Source organism: Myotis yumanensis, unplaced genomic scaffold, assembly GCF_028538775.1.
Source record: "Myotis yumanensis isolate MYYU_CA2020_CCGP unplaced genomic scaffold, mMyoYum1.0.hap1 SCAF_10, whole genome shotgun sequence".
NCBI lineage: Eukaryota > Metazoa > Chordata > Mammalia > Chiroptera > Vespertilionidae > Myotis > Myotis yumanensis.
This window is the reverse complement of record NW_027223761.1, coordinates 4,716,500-4,730,876: the sequence shown is the minus strand read 5'-3', so window position 1 is coordinate 4,730,876 and position 14,377 is coordinate 4,716,500. Positions and strand designations below refer to the sequence as shown.

At 63.2% G+C, this 14,377-nt stretch overlaps 1 protein-coding gene across 15 annotated transcripts in view; it reads left to right on the top strand.

Annotated features, from left to right (window-relative positions):
• The window catches only part of NRXN2 (neurexin 2), a 106,279-nt gene that overhangs the window by 45,928 nt on the left and 45,974 nt on the right, over positions 1-14,377 (top strand). For 8 of the 15 annotated variants that reach the window (XM_070427407.1, XM_070427408.1, XM_070427411.1 and 5 more), the window contains 5 exons: positions 3,020-3,181; positions 3,859-4,303; positions 6,876-7,262; positions 7,427-7,630; positions 13,274-13,300. In XM_070427407.1, coding sequence (XP_070283508.1) covers positions 3,020-3,181; positions 3,859-4,303; positions 6,876-7,262; positions 7,427-7,630; positions 13,274-13,300 — 1,225 coding nt within the window. Of the gene's footprint in view, positions 1-3,019; positions 3,182-3,858; positions 4,304-6,875; positions 7,263-7,426; positions 7,631-13,273; positions 13,303-14,377 lie in introns of all 15 variants that reach the window. The other 7 variants (XM_070427409.1, XM_070427404.1, XM_070427402.1 and 4 more) reach the window with 2 other exon arrangements.

Sequence of the window (14,377 nt, the reverse complement as noted above, 5' to 3'; positions counted from 1 at the left end):
CTTCCTTCCCACCAGTGCCGCCCCACTTCCTCCACTTCCCCACCCCAGGCTGACCCCCTTCCTCCGAGCATCTCCTGATGCTCCCCACCCCTCCCCCCCTCTCCCCCACCCCCTGGGCCAGGGCTGCTCTACAAAAATAGTTGTGAATTTGGGGCACAGATAGGAGGGTGATTAAGGCCACCCTATTCTACCAGAGGGCACCGTGTGGCAGCGATTTGCATAAAGCTGTGGGGCAAGGTCAGGTTTGCACCCCGTCTGCAGGGGAGTTGAGGAGCCCCACCCCCCCAGTCAGGTCCTTATAATTCTGAGGGCAAAGGCAGGTGAGCTGGCCCAAGGGACTGGGCCCAAGAAAGCCCACAGAGGGAAGAAGATGCCGTGGCTGGTGCCCGGCTTCCAGGGCGGGGCAGGGGGACAGTGCAGTGGCTGGGCGGGCTGGGATCGGAGTGTACTGACGGGGCCAGACAAACCTCTTCCTGGGGAGCTTTGGGGCTGGGCAGGCCCTGCCCCCCCCCCGCCGCCCCGAAACAGGGGTGCCTGGTTAGAGCAGTCTCGGCGGCCTGAGGCTCTGCCCACCAAAGGCCCCCGAGGCATAGGATGTATAGATGGCACACAGGCTGTGGCCTTGACTCCTGAGGTGACTTGATGTTCGCCGTCAATGACTATGATGTGTCCCTGGACCCGGCTGGGATTAGGGGATTACAGGGACACGTCAGGCCAGGTGCCCATTCTTTTTTTTTTTTTTTTTAATATATTTTTTATTGATTTTTTTTACAGAGAGGAAGGGAGAGGGATAGAGAGTTAGAAACATCGATCAGCTGCCTCCTGCACACCCCCTACTGGGGATGTGCCCGCAACCAAGGTACATGCCCTTGACCGGAATCGAACCTGGGGCCCTACAGTCCGCAGGCTGACGCTCTATCTACTGAGCCAAACTGGTTAGGGCGCCCATTCTTTTTTTAATTAAAAAAATTGTTTTATTGATTTCAGAGAGGAAGAGAGAGAGAGAGAGAGAAACATCAATGTTGAGAGAGAATCATTGATCGGCTGCCTCCTGCACGGAGCCCGCAACCCGGCCATGTGCCCTGACCGGGGATTGAACCGTGACCTCCTAGGTTCATAGGTCAGTCACTGAGCCACGCCGGCCGGGCCGGGTGCCCGTCTTCAGGAGCTGACCGTCTATTTGGGGTGACCAGGTGTAGGCTCAGGAGCTGACTGTCTATTTGGGGTGACCAGGTGTAGGCTCAGGAACTGACTAGTGGCCCAGTTCCGAAGTGCAGGTGGAGGGTGGGAGGGAACAGAGTTTGTCCCAGGGAGACCCCTTCACCTGCCACCCCGCCCTGTCTTTCCCACCCTTTCAGCCCTGTCCCCTCCTCCCCTCCCTCCAGCCCTTCTGCCCGGTCTAACCTTGTCTGCATGTTTTTGTGACTAATACTTGGACCCTTCCCTTTTCCACCCAGACCCCCACTTCCCAGCCTTGGGTGGGATGGAGGGAAGAAGAAATAAACAATGACCAGCGCTCCCCTCCAAACAAGACCCAAAAGCTTTCACACCTCCCCTCCCGCAAAGATACCCCTTATCATCTGCCCTTGAACCTAGTTCCTCCAGCACAAGGTTTGATGGTTCCCAGGAGGGGGCCCCTGCACCCTGGTTTTGCTCAGCCCCCCTCCCCCCCACTGGAGGGCTCCAGCTCAGCAGGAGGGGTCCGGGGGTCCTGTGGGGTAGTTCCCCTTGCTCCCTTCTGCTCATGTCCCTTAGGAGTTCCTAACACCACGCCTGCCCCACGACCATGGACTCTGGAGACCAGTCCCTGGAAGGTGGCTGGTGGCCTGTGCAGGTGGACTGGTGCAGGTGGGACCAGAAGGCCCCAATCTCCAGACTTTGCTGGAAAAGGGGGTGCTGAAGCACTTTAGGGGAGTGGGAAGTGGGGCGACTGCCCGCATTTCCCAGCTGACCGTCCTAAACCACAGCCTTCCTGGAGTGGGGGACGGGGGTGGGGGGGTCTCGTGGTCCCACAGACCTCGACTCTGCCCTATGGACTTTCCAGGGGCCAAGTTCGACATTGGCCTGGGGAGGGGGTAGTCTGAGAGTTCCCTGCATTGCCACCCCGCCAAGATCACCGCCTCCCCCGGCCACGGCTGCCCCTTCTCACCGCCTTGGAGCACCAGGCGCTCCCCATCCTTGAGTTTCTGCCTGACTTTCCAGCCCACGGCCAAGGTATCCTGAGGTTAGCCCTGTCCGCCTCTGCTCTCTAACCCGGCCCGGCTCCCTAGAGTGTGATGGTGGCATCAGTGGGGAAGGCGAAGAGAGAAAGGCAGGCTGATGAGTAGGTGCAGTACCGCCCTCTCCTTGGGAGAGAGGGTGACCCGAGTAGAGGGATCTGGGCGTAAAGAGACTCAGGAAAGGGGCGTAGTGGGCATCGGCCCTGAAGGATGCTCTGCCCCTCCCCCCCGAGGCTCCAAGGCTCCAGGAATATCTCCTTCTAGTTCCTCACGCCCTTGCTCGCTGCCACCGCCCTACTGGCTGAGGCTGGAAGACCCCTCAGCGCCTTGAGGGGGAGCTGCAGGGGAGTTGGAGCCACCAAGAAGGGGGGGGGGGGGGGACTGGGTCCCTGCCAATTGCATGCAGGTCCAGAGAGCACCTTCAGGAGGAGGGGCATGAGGGTGCCCTTCACACCCCCCATCCTGGAACCCTGACCTGGGGTTCCCACTTCCATTCGGAGCCACTTCCAGGAACTGGTTCTGGGGGAGCGCTCCATTACCCTCAGGCCTCTGCCTGCTGAGCTGGGTGTGGGGCAGGCCTGAGCCCACCCTGAGACCATCCAATCTTGTGCTGCCTCCTTCTCCCCCTCTCCCCGCTCCCCCCACTGTTCCTCCTCCAAGACAAGCAGACATAAAAATGGGGGGTCCGGCCCCCTCCCCCACTGCCCCCTGGCCCCTCGCTTGCCCAGCCCTCGACTCTCCCCAGGGAGTTGATGCCGGTTGTCTCCTTGTCTCTCCCCCTCCCGCCCTGGGCTGGGCAGGTGACCATCTCGGTGGACGGGATCCTGACCACCACAGGCTACACGCAGGAGGACTACACCATGCTGGGCTCCGACGACTTCTTCTACATCGGGGGCAGCCCCAACACCGCGGACCTGCCGGGCTCGCCCGTCAGCAACAACTTCATGGGCTGCCTCAAGGACGTGAGTAGGGCCGGGGGAGGGCTGCGGGCCCCGAACGCTCGCTGCCTTAGCGTGACGTGGTCTGCGCGGGCCAGCCGCCAGGCCTCTGTGCTTCTGGTCCTTCTCTTTTCAAAACCCGAGGCCATTGGCTCCGTCCAGAGGCTTCTCTCTCACGGCCTTGGCCTCGGAAGCCCCGGCCTCTCAGGGGACCCTTGAGGCAGCTGCTGGATGTGAAGACTCAGCCCTGTGGCTGGGTCCCAGCTCTTCTGCTCTCTGCTCTGTGACCGTGGCCAAGTCCCCTGACCTGGCCTACTCTTCGTTTGCTCATTTGTAAAACGAGCACCTACTCCTTAAGCGGGGGGGGGGGGGGGGGGGGGGGGGGGGTGTGAGGAGCAGAGGGGAGTGCAGATGAAAAGGCTTGGAGAACTGGGAAATGTCAACCAGGTGTGGCCCTGACTGGCCGTTGTGACGAACGGGCGTCATTGTAGAGCTGGGCAGGAAGGCAGGTCCAAGAGTCGGGGGCAGGGGAGTGGCTTGTTCACAGCCTCTGTGTGTGGTTCTAGAACAAAGGCCACGCCAGTGGTCTGGTGGAGCGGAGCAGGGCCCCCAGGGCTGGGTGGCAGGGCCCACGGTGCTGGGCAGGAGGGCCAGGCCCCAGCGGCTCCCTGTCTCCTTCCCTGCCCTGCCCCTCCCTGCAGGTGGTCTACAAGAATAATGACTTCAAGCTGGAGCTGTCCCGCCTGGCAAAGGAAGGGGACCCCAAGATGAAGCTGCAGGGGGACCTGTCATTCCGCTGTGAAGATGTGGCTGCCCTGGACCCCGTGACCTTTGAGAGTCCCGAGGCCTTCGTGGCGCTGCCCCGCTGGAGCGCCAAACGCACCGGCTCCATCTCCCTAGACTTCCGCACCACGGAGCCCAATGGGCTGCTGCTCTTCAGCCAGGGCCGGCGGGCCGGGGCCGGGGCTGGGGCCGGCAGCCTCGGCGCTGCCCAGCGGGCCGACTACTTCGCCATGGAGCTGTTGGACGGCTACCTCTACCTCCTGCTGGACATGGGCTCCGGAGGCATCAAGCTGCGGGCGTCCAGCCGCAAGGTCAACGACGGCGAGTGGTGCCACGTGGACTTCCAGAGGGACGGGCGCAAAGGTCGGGAGCCCTCTGGCCCCTTCTCCCTCCCTGGCCGCTCCTGGTCCCGGCCCTGACATCCTCCCAGGCCTCTTCTGTCCTACAGTTTCCTGAACTCCTGCGTTTTTCCCCACTGGCTTCCCTGCCCTGCACTGTCACTCCTGTCCTGGTGGTTGGGGGGGGGGCGTGGTGGAGACCTGGGGTCACACCTCCGCCCTTTCACTTACTGTGTGGGTAACTTTAGGCCCATCACCCAACCCCTGAAGCCTCAGTTTCCTCATCTACGAAAGGCGTCCCTGCATCGGGGTCATCGAGAGGGGAAAATGGGAGGGCACTGTGAAGGCCTTAGCACAGGGTCCCCCCCAGAGTGAATATCTCACTCCCCTAAAAAAACTATTCCCAGCCGTGCCTGCCTCTGTCTATATCCATCCCACTTTCTTTTATTAATTTGCTTTAGAAATATGTACTGAGCACAGCAGCAGCAGCTGCTATGATGGGCGCTGTCCAAGGTGCTGGAGCAGAGGGCGCATGAGCTAAAGTCTTTGCTGTCACAGAGCTGTTCTGGGGGGTCAGGGGGGTGGGGGGAGCTGACGGTGGCCCCAGTGAGGACCCAGCACAGTGAAGCAGCAGAGCAGAGAGTGCTGAGGGCAGGCAGGTGCTGTCTGGAACCTCCGGCTGTTTTGAGCCACCCTCTCCTCCACTCGTCCCTCAGTCCCCCTTGCCCACCCTCTTCTTGTCTTCGGCCTAATTCATCTTGTGGAACATGAGAGAATTATCTGGGAAAGAGAGAGCTGATGTTCGTGAGAGCGGACATATTATCCAGTGTAAGCTCCCATTTGCTCCAGCTAAGGTGTCGCGCTCCCCGCTGTCACCGCGCTGGGCTGTGCGTCTCCGTGGAGAGATGGGGTTGCCGTGGTTCCCGGAAGTGTCTGCTTTTCATGGGCTGTTAGCTGTGTCTGTCTCTCCCTTCCTCGGGGCAAGGCTGCCTTCCCCGGGCTTCATGGTCAGTGGCCCCCCCCCCTCGTTTTGTCTTACGAGGCCCCACGGGGTCTCCCCGGCTCCTGGTGTCCACACAGGTGGGCAGTAGCCCTTTAGGTTGGAAAGCTGCCTGGACTCCCGGCCTCCTGCTCGCCTTGGCCTCCAGGAAGTGGCCTCTGTGGCCTCACACAGAGCTCAGAGCCCACCCACATGGTCTGGCTGGCCCCGGGGCCACTGCCTTGACCAGCTCTGGCCACGTCCATCCCTGCACACAGCACGCATGCTTGAGCGGTCATTCCAGCAAAGCCCTCTGACCTTCCCCTGGTTTCAGAAAAATTGTAAATTATACGTAACCTAAAAGTTACCATTTTAGCCATTTTAAGTGTAGAGTTTAGTGGCATTGGGTGCATTCCCATCACTGTCACCCCCCCCCCCCCATCCATCTGCAGACTGCTTTCCTTTTCCTAAACTTAACGTCCGTCCCCATTAAGCAGTAACTGCCCCCCCCCCCCCGGGCCCCTGGCAGCTGGCATTCTGCTTTCTGCCCCTATGAATGTGACTACAGGGACGCCTACAGCTGGAATATGCAGCCCTTGTCCCTTTGGGTCTGCCTCGTGCCACTCAGCAGACTAGTTTCAAAGTTCCTCCACGCTGTAGCGTGTGGCATCATTTCTTCTTACGGCGGAATGATATTCCATTGCATGTTACATGTCACACCTGTTGATGAAGGTTTGGGTCATTCCCTTCCCATGTTTAGGGTGACCTGGGGGCCAGGCCAATACTCGGTTTAATTTCCTCTTGATCGGTGGCCGCTTTGATGCTCCTACCTGAGCCCGAATCTCCCCTAGGATAACCGGTCTCCCTTCCATAGCACTTACGATTCAGAAGCTCCGCACCGGCGCCCTCTCCTGGCTGCCAGCTGGCCTCGCAGGCCCCAGGAGCTGACCAGCCGGCCCATCTTGTCCCTCAGCCACAGAGGGGCTCCCGGCTGGGGTGGAGGAGGCTGCCCTGGGGAGGGGGGAGGAGGGGTACTTTGGCTCTGCGCCTCCCGTGCCGTGCTGCTTGGGGCAGGTTCCCAGTTTCTCTGAGGCCTGCCTGCCATTTCCAAGTGGTGTCGTGAAGGACCACTTCACGGGGGAGTGTGAGACTAAGCGATATAACATGTAAAGTGCTAAGGGCCTGGCCTGTGGTCACAAACGCTCAGTAGATGTTAGTGGGGGAACCTTAGATGCAAGCCTTTCAGCCTCCTCAGGGGTCTGTGCCTCTAGTTCCTGGTTTAAGGGACTGGGTGGGGGGGTGGGGGGGGGAATGATTCGTGAATGATCCAGCCCTTTTGGGGTGTGTCCACCTCCTATGCATCCTCCAAAGACCCGCTCAGGTGGGGAGGGAAGAGTCTGGACCTCACACTGCAGCTGGGCTGGGACTGGCTCACGTGAGCTGACGTCCGGGGACCTTTGTCAGGCAGTGTCTGAGCAGGCGAGCGAGGCTCAGCTTCCCCCCAGGGCTGCTGCAGGGGTGGGTGGGAGGCCTGGCTGCCAGGCCGTCACCCTCTCTGGCCTGTGGCACCTCTCCGTCCCGGCTGCCCCGCTGAGGCTCACTGTTTGGTGACCCCTAGGCTCCATCTCGGTGAACAGCCGCAGCACCCCGTTCCTGGCCACGGGGGAGAGTGAGATTCTGGACCTGGAGAGCGAGCTGTACCTGGGCGGTCTCCCCGAGGGGGGCCGCGTGGAAATGCCGCTGCCCCCGGAGGTGTGGACCGCGGCGCTGCGGGCCGGCTACGTGGGCTGCGTGCGGGACCTCTTCATAGACGGGCGGAGCCGCGACCTGCGGAGCCTGGCCGAGGCACAGGGGGCCGCGGGCGTGGCCCCCTTCTGCTCCCGGGAGACGCTGAAGCAGTGCGCCTCTGCCCCCTGTCGCAACGGGGGCGCCTGCCGCGAGGGCTGGAACCGCTTCGTCTGCGACTGCGTGGGGACCGGCTTCCTGGGGCGGGTCTGTGAGAGAGGTGAGGCTGCCTCCACCCCGTCCCCGCTGCCCAGCCCCGCGGCCTCTCCTCGGCCGGCCCTGCCTATCCTCCTGGTAATGATTCTCTCGTCTTCTCTCACCCTCCACTGGCCTCTGCCTGCCCCGCTCCCCTTTCCCTCTCCCCACCCCCCACTCCTGGGGCAGAGGCCACGGTCCTGAGCTACGACGGCTCCATGTACATGAAGATCATGCTGCCCAGCGCCATGCACACGGAGGCGGAGGACGTGTCGCTGCGCTTCATGTCCCAGCGGGCCTACGGGCTCATGATGGCCACCACCTCCCGGGAGTCGGCCGACACCCTGCGCCTCGAGCTGGACGGGGGCCAGATGAAGCTCACGGTCAACCTCGGTAACCACCCCCCCCCCCACGTGCTCCTGCCACCCCCGCCTCTGACTCACACCCCCTCTGTCCGGAGAAGCTGGTGGTGGCCCTGGCGAGGGTTTGGAGGCGGGAGGGTGAGAGCCCCGTGAGGACGCACTGTGGGGAGCACCCCATGGCCACACCACCGCCCAAATGTGTGAGGCATGGCGGCTGCCCTCCCACAGGGCTCACCTGGGCCTTGGTGGGCTCTGTCCTGGGCACACGTATAACAACAGCTCATTCATGGTTGTCGCCTCACCCACTTGCTCATTCACGGCTCATTCACTGGGGAGCACACCGGTGTTGCGCCCCAGCCCAGGGCAGCGGCAGATCCAGCGCTGAGACCCCCCACCCCGGGCCGCCCTCACCTGCTCCACGTTGAACGCTGTGTCTGCGTCTGGTGCATAGGCACCCGTGGGACACGGACGCACGGGACTCGCCACCTTCCTCGTGTCTGCTTCCACGTTTGCGTCCGTGGCTGCCCTGCGTTGACACCGGGTCCCCAGATAGGTGCTGCTGTCCCTGTTCTGTAGACTGTGGCATTCATGCACCCAAGGTCACGAAGCTAGTGGGGGTCGTGGGGTTGCGGGGGGCTGGACTCAGACTCAGGGCATCTGCCTAAAGCACGGCGCTCCCCTCATCGCCTCTAACAGAGCAGGGTGGGGGCGTCCGGGCCTCGCCATCAGAGAGCTCAGGTCTCTGCCCGGCCCCGAGCCAGCCATGCCACCTCCCCTGGCAGTGCCCTGGTATCATGCAGGCAGGACCGGGAGGCCTGTGGGGGCAAAAAGACAACAGCCGCTCGCTCACTCGCTGACATTCCCGGGACCCCTTGTAAGGGCCAGGCGTACGCCACACCGGCACAGCCGCGGGTGAAACCACGCGGAGCTTCACCGGGAGACCCTGGAAGTGAGCGTCCTGGGCTGTCCAGGCCCGGTCACCTCTGTCCCTCCCAGACGCGCCTCTCAGCGTAGAGACGGTAGCACCCGCCGCCCGCCGTGCAGGAGGTCCGGGCCGCTCAGGTCACACGTGTCCGGGCCTGAGCAGATTAGAATCCTCAACCGAGATGACAGAGAGCTTTGAGCTTTTCAGTATCTACCTGGAGTCTCCTGCTAGCGCTGGTCTCCAGGGCGTTTGTAGGAGAGACTGGCCACCACCTTGTTTATAACGTACACTATTGGCCCCTGGTCTCGTACTCCGAGGACCAGGCTTTGCAGAGCGAGGCGGGAGCGGGAGCGGGAGCAGGAGGTGCGCGGGCAGCCAGGGCCTCCCAATGGCTTCAGGGTTTCCCGAGGCTCTGCCTCTAACCAGGATCACAGATCACAGCCCGAGTGGGTGGCGGCCGGGCGACGACAGCGCCGCAGGGGGAGTTGGACGGGAAGCACCTCTGGCCAGCGCTCTCGGTCCTACCACACCCCCGGCAGCACCCTGAGGTGCCCAGGAGGAGGCGCCAGCCTAGGGCCCGTGCGTGGCCTGTGCTGCTCAGGTGGCCTGGTCTGCGCACCAGGAGACCCCGCGCCCGTGTGTTCTGGGTGCGGCTGCGCCTGCGGCTCTGTGCGTGGCGGGGTCACAGCGGGACGCTGGGCCTGCTGCTGGCAGGGACGCAGATGCTCTTCCTCACAGGGCTCTCAGTCCCCCGTGGAGAAACCCTGTTCCTTCCGATTAGACCGGAGGTGGTGTCCTTGGCCGCAAAGACGTTCTCTGGGGCCCTCAGGACCTTCCACTCTCAGGACCAAGTCTGCCCTTCCCATGGGCATGTTTTCCTGTCGGTGTGACCTAAGCACGTAGAAGTCCGAGAACAAGGAGGCCTCAGGCTGTAGTCCACCCCCCCCCCCCGGCCCCGGCCACAGAGATGCCGTGTCTAACGTGGCTCATGACAAGCTGTGACCAAATGCCTGTGCGGAAGCATGTGTCCCGCAAATGCCAAGCGATGCGTGCACAGGGAGGCGTGAGGCCACTGTGTGATCACGCAGACTCAACCTGTCCACACCCAGAAGATCTGGGCTCTAGCCCTGGTCCCCTTGATGGCTGGGTGAGTCGCTTCCTCTCTCCGAGCCTCTGTTTTCCTCTCTGCAGAATGGGAATAAGAGTCCTCACTCTGCCCACTCGGTGTGATGGGTCTGAGGCTGAGATGGAACAGTGGGAGTGAAGACAGCATACAGATGCAAGGGACACGTGTAGGCTCTCCCCAGCCTTCCTGAAGGAGAACCGCACTGGGAGAGGGAGGAGAGAGGGAGAGGGGGAGGGGGAGGGGGGGCTACAGCTACAGCCAGCTGGGGACTTCCTTCCACAGGACCCCACTCAGGATCCCCATTCAGATCCCCATCCTGCTCGCGCAGGGCCTGCCCGGCCTCCCAGTCAGGCAACAACATCAAGGCCCCAGTCCTGGGCTGGACCCGCTTCCGCTTCCAGGGAATGGAGAGAAGACTGACGGGGCGTGGCCTTGGCTCACAGGCGCAGACTTGGTGCTGGGTCCTGAGGAGGGAGCGGTCGCCAGTGGCCACTGATGGGCGGTGGGAGGGGCACGGAGTGCCTGTCTCAGGAGAGGGGTGTTTGCTAGGCCAGAGAGAGCCAAAGAGGCCCCCAGGCTGCTGCCTCCTTCCAGGCAGAGGATGCCGGAGACACCGACCGTGCCTCCTCCTGCTCCTGGCCTGCAGCTCGTCGCAGCCCCCAGCTGGTCCCCAGAGCTCTGCTGCCTGCAGCCCGAGCAGAGGGCGATCTGTCCCTGAAGGAAGTAGAGTCCTCTGGGCTCCACCCTGTTCAGTGTGACGCGAGTCCCCGGTTCCTTCTGCCTCGGCCGTGGCCCCTGGGGCAGGACCCAGCGGCCTCCTGTCCCTCTCACCCTCCCTGGAGTTGCCCTGCACAAGGTGTGCCCATGTGGTCCCCGCTGTCAGCGAGACAACTGGAAGGGCACATTGTATTGTATTGAAAGCATCTCAGAGCTGGAGGGTCTTAGAAGTTACCCCTAGGCCTGACCCCGGGTGTGAACTGCCCTTGTCTCTCCCCACGGACGGGTGGCTCCCCCCTGCCCGCCCCCCCCCCAGGCTGAGACCCACCATGCCAGGGGCTCCTCGCCTCTGAGATGGCCATGCCGACCACGGCCATTCTTCCTCAGCGGCAGCCTCCCCTTCTGAAATTCCCACCCGTGGACCTGGCTCTGCCCGCTTGAGCCCGACAGAGCAAGACACCTCTGGCTCATGGTGTAAGCCAGGTGCACTCCACTCAGTCCACAGCCCTTCAATCCCGGGCCAGGAGGGCACCCACCCACCGCGGCTGCTCAGCAGGTCTCCAGCTCCCTCTGTCGGCTGGGCTCCTGGCCCACAGCTCTGAATGGGGCTGCCTCCGTGGCACCGCTTCTGAGAGGAGACTGGCCAGTGGGCTCCTGGGCCCCTTGCATAGAAACCTTCCCACTGCACCCCCTCCAATCTGGGGGGCCGGGAGTGGCAGGGGCAGAGGGGGCCTGGGAAGCCGGTTCTTTCCCTCGGCTCCTTTCCGTGCAGGTGGCTTCCTCCCACCTGTCCATCACACATTCCTCTCCCCTCCCTGGTCTCTGTGTCCAGCCAGCGCCTTGGTGCGTCTGCGCAGACCGGTCACTGTCCATCCCTGAGCCTGAGGCACAGGGTGCTGACTGGTCGGCAGTTACTAGCTACGCCCCTGAGCTGCGCTGTTTCCCTGTTCGCCGCGGCTCCTGGCTTTCCTCCGCATGGTGCGGGCTCCCTCCTGGGGTGCCCATCTTCAGGGGGTTTGCTCCCCTCTCACCCCACTGGAGCGGGGGCTTCTGAGTGCGTGACCACTGCAGAGGGTGGGCCTGGAGCTGACACCCCTTCTCTGGACAGACGGACCCCCTCCCGGCGCTCCCCTGCTGGGAGGGCAAGCACTGGGCCTTTTCCCGATGGAGTCAGCCATCCTTCCTGCCCTCTTTTTTCTTTTTTGGACCCTTCATTGGTGAAGACTCTGCAGGCCCCGAGAGAGCCCCCGTGACCTGACTCCAGGCCTGGCACCCTCCCCCCCATCAGCCCTCCCATCCCCCCCCCCCCCCCCCCCCCCTCCGATCCAGCTTCTCTTTCCCTCTGCTCCCTTTTCTTCCTCTTTTCTCTCTGCTCCCTCTACCTGCTTCCTCTTTCTGGGCCTTCAGACTTCCCCATGCCTGCCCCCTGGCCTTCGGCCTCCTCTGCCCTCCCATGGTGCCAGGCTGTGGCTCAGGGTCCCGGCTGCTCCCCCCACTCTTCTGCTGCGGTTGACAACGCGTGTGGAGCTCAGCGTACTGCCCGAGGGGCCATGCCCCCCAGAGCCACAGGGGAATCTGTTTGCCTTCCCTGCAGGAACCTTCAGGCCCCGGGCAGGCCAGGTGCCCCACACCCCTTGCTTCCTGGCCCCTGGCGTCTGGGCAGAGCCTGTTCCGGCAGGAGCCACTGGATGCCAGGATAGTGCTGCTAACAGCGCTGGGAACTGCCCCCGGAGAGGCCAGGGACAGCCCATTTCCCGCTCCCAGCTCAGGACCCTCTTGCTCAGGGCCCTCGGCTCACGGCAGGGAGCTGAGGCTCAGGTTTGCCACTGCAGTGAGCCTCGGGCCAGCCTTCCTGCCTCCTGGTGCAGGACCGGCTGCAGCTCCTGGTGTCGGGTCTGAGGAAGCGGCACAGGCACTCAGGGCCCCGAGCCCTGACCTCACAGGACTAGTGCTCTGTTCCCCCTCAGGGCTGGCCTGCTGGCATGTTGTGGGTAACGTGTCCCACGGTGTGTGTGGGCGGGTGGGGGTCAGTGTGCTCTGGCCAGTGAGGCACTGGGAGCCTGGAGTTGGAGGATAGCAGCCCTGGGCCAGGGGCAGGGGCAGGGGCAGGGGCAGGGGCAGGGGCAGGGGCAGGGGCAGAGGACTTTGCTTGTGGTGCCTGCCTGCCCCTGACTTGCTGTGCCTCAGAAGTCATATTTGGGGGCCTCAGTGTCCCCGTCTGTGAGGCCATGGCTCCTCCTAGGAAAACACGAACACCAGTTCCTCTTCAGGGTGAGGGGCCACTGGGCCCGGTGAGCCTGGCATCCTCCGGGTTAGGAAGGGAGAAGGAAGGTTCCTGTAGGGCTGGTGCCAGCCCCCTGGGACGTGGGGAGGCATATGGCCACGGGGAGGGCCCTGGGGCAGACCCCTCTATTTGGCTCAGAGCCCAGAGGACCTGGGGAGTGACGCTTCACCGCCTGGGCTCTGAGCAGGGAGCCGTCCCAGGGCAGGGGTGCGGGGACGCTGGCCTGCCCCACGCTCCCCTCCCGAGATGAGGAGGTGTTGGGTTGGCCAGGCCCTCAGCCCCCAGCGATCCCGTGTACGCTGAGATCCCCAGGGTGCCGTCTCCCTCCGACAGGAGAGGCCTGGGCCTCCCACGAAGGGAGAGGCAAGCCCCCTTCCTGTCACCTGCTGGCCCTGCCTCCCAGCCCTGGGGAGGGTTGGCGCCCTCTTGGGGACAGGAGGTGCAGGGTCCACCTGAGGAAGGGGAGAGGGCACCTGGGCACGCGTGGTCCCCGGAAAGTGGCCCCGGGGGGAACCCCCGCCCGCAGACACCCCTCCCTGTGAAGGATGTAAAAAAAAAAAAAAAAAACTTGTTCTGCCTTTTTGTCTCCCCTCCCCCTCTGCCCGCCCCATGGCCCCCCCAGACTGCCTGCGCGTCGGCTGTGCACCCAGTAAGTGGCTTCCCTCTTCTGCAGAGTCCTGAGGGGCTTGGGATGCTGGCCCGGGTCTGGGGAGGGCCGGTGGGGGGAGGAGAGGCCTCATCACTGGCTTGTGTGGGGTTGGGCAGTGGGTGTGGGGAGGCAGGGGCGCGGGTGGATGGGGTAGCGTGGTTGTGGACAGCATGGGCCAAAGGAAGCCAAACCAGGGAGAGCTGGTGGGGGTCCGGGTCAGCATGCTCACTGGGCCGGGAGAGGGAGGGCAGTAGACCTCGTCATCTCACGGCCTCAGGAGCGGGGGACAAAGTGTTGGTGGCCCCGCAGCGGGACGGCCCACCCCCCTTTCTGGGCAGGAAGGTGGAGAGAGCTCTGGACCAGGATGTTCCGCTGCAGCTCCAGCGGCGACCACAAGGGGGAGCGTCAGGCACGCCGGAAAGGAGATGCGGCCTGAGGTCCGTGGAGGCAGCGTGGCCAGGGCCTCCAAACAGCCTCCCGGCTCCTGCGTAGGCAGGGTCGCCTTCCGGCCACACGGGGGCGCCCTCAGGGGTGGCAGCGAGGCCCGGCGGGGTGCGGTGGAGAGAGCGGGCATTTCTGAGCGCCCAGTGCGCCGGGCTCAGCGCTGTCTGTGCTTCCGCATGGTGCGCCGAGGTCGTGTAGGGAAGGTGGCAGGCCCAGGCAGAGGGGCTGTGTGAGCTGAGTCTGTGCGTCTGGTACCTGTGTGCATACCCTTGGTGACCTGGCTCCCTGCTGGCGTGAGCACTGGGGGGCCCAGGAGTGTGCTGGGAGTGCTGGAAGGCTCAGCACCATTCTAAAGAGAAGTTTTTTCTCTTTAAAATCTTCACCCAAGGATATTTCCCCCCATTCATTATTAGAGAGAGTGGAAGGGAGGGGGGAGAGAGAGGGGCTGCAGATCGAACCTGCAACCCAGGTCTGCGTCTTTGACTGGGAATCGAACCCACGACCCTCCTGTGCGTGGGCCAGCACTCCAACCACTGAACAACACTGGCCAGGGCCAAAAATAAATCTTTTTGTTTTATTTTTCTTCTTTAAATATTTTTTATTGATTTTAGAGAGAAAGGGGGAGGGAGGGAG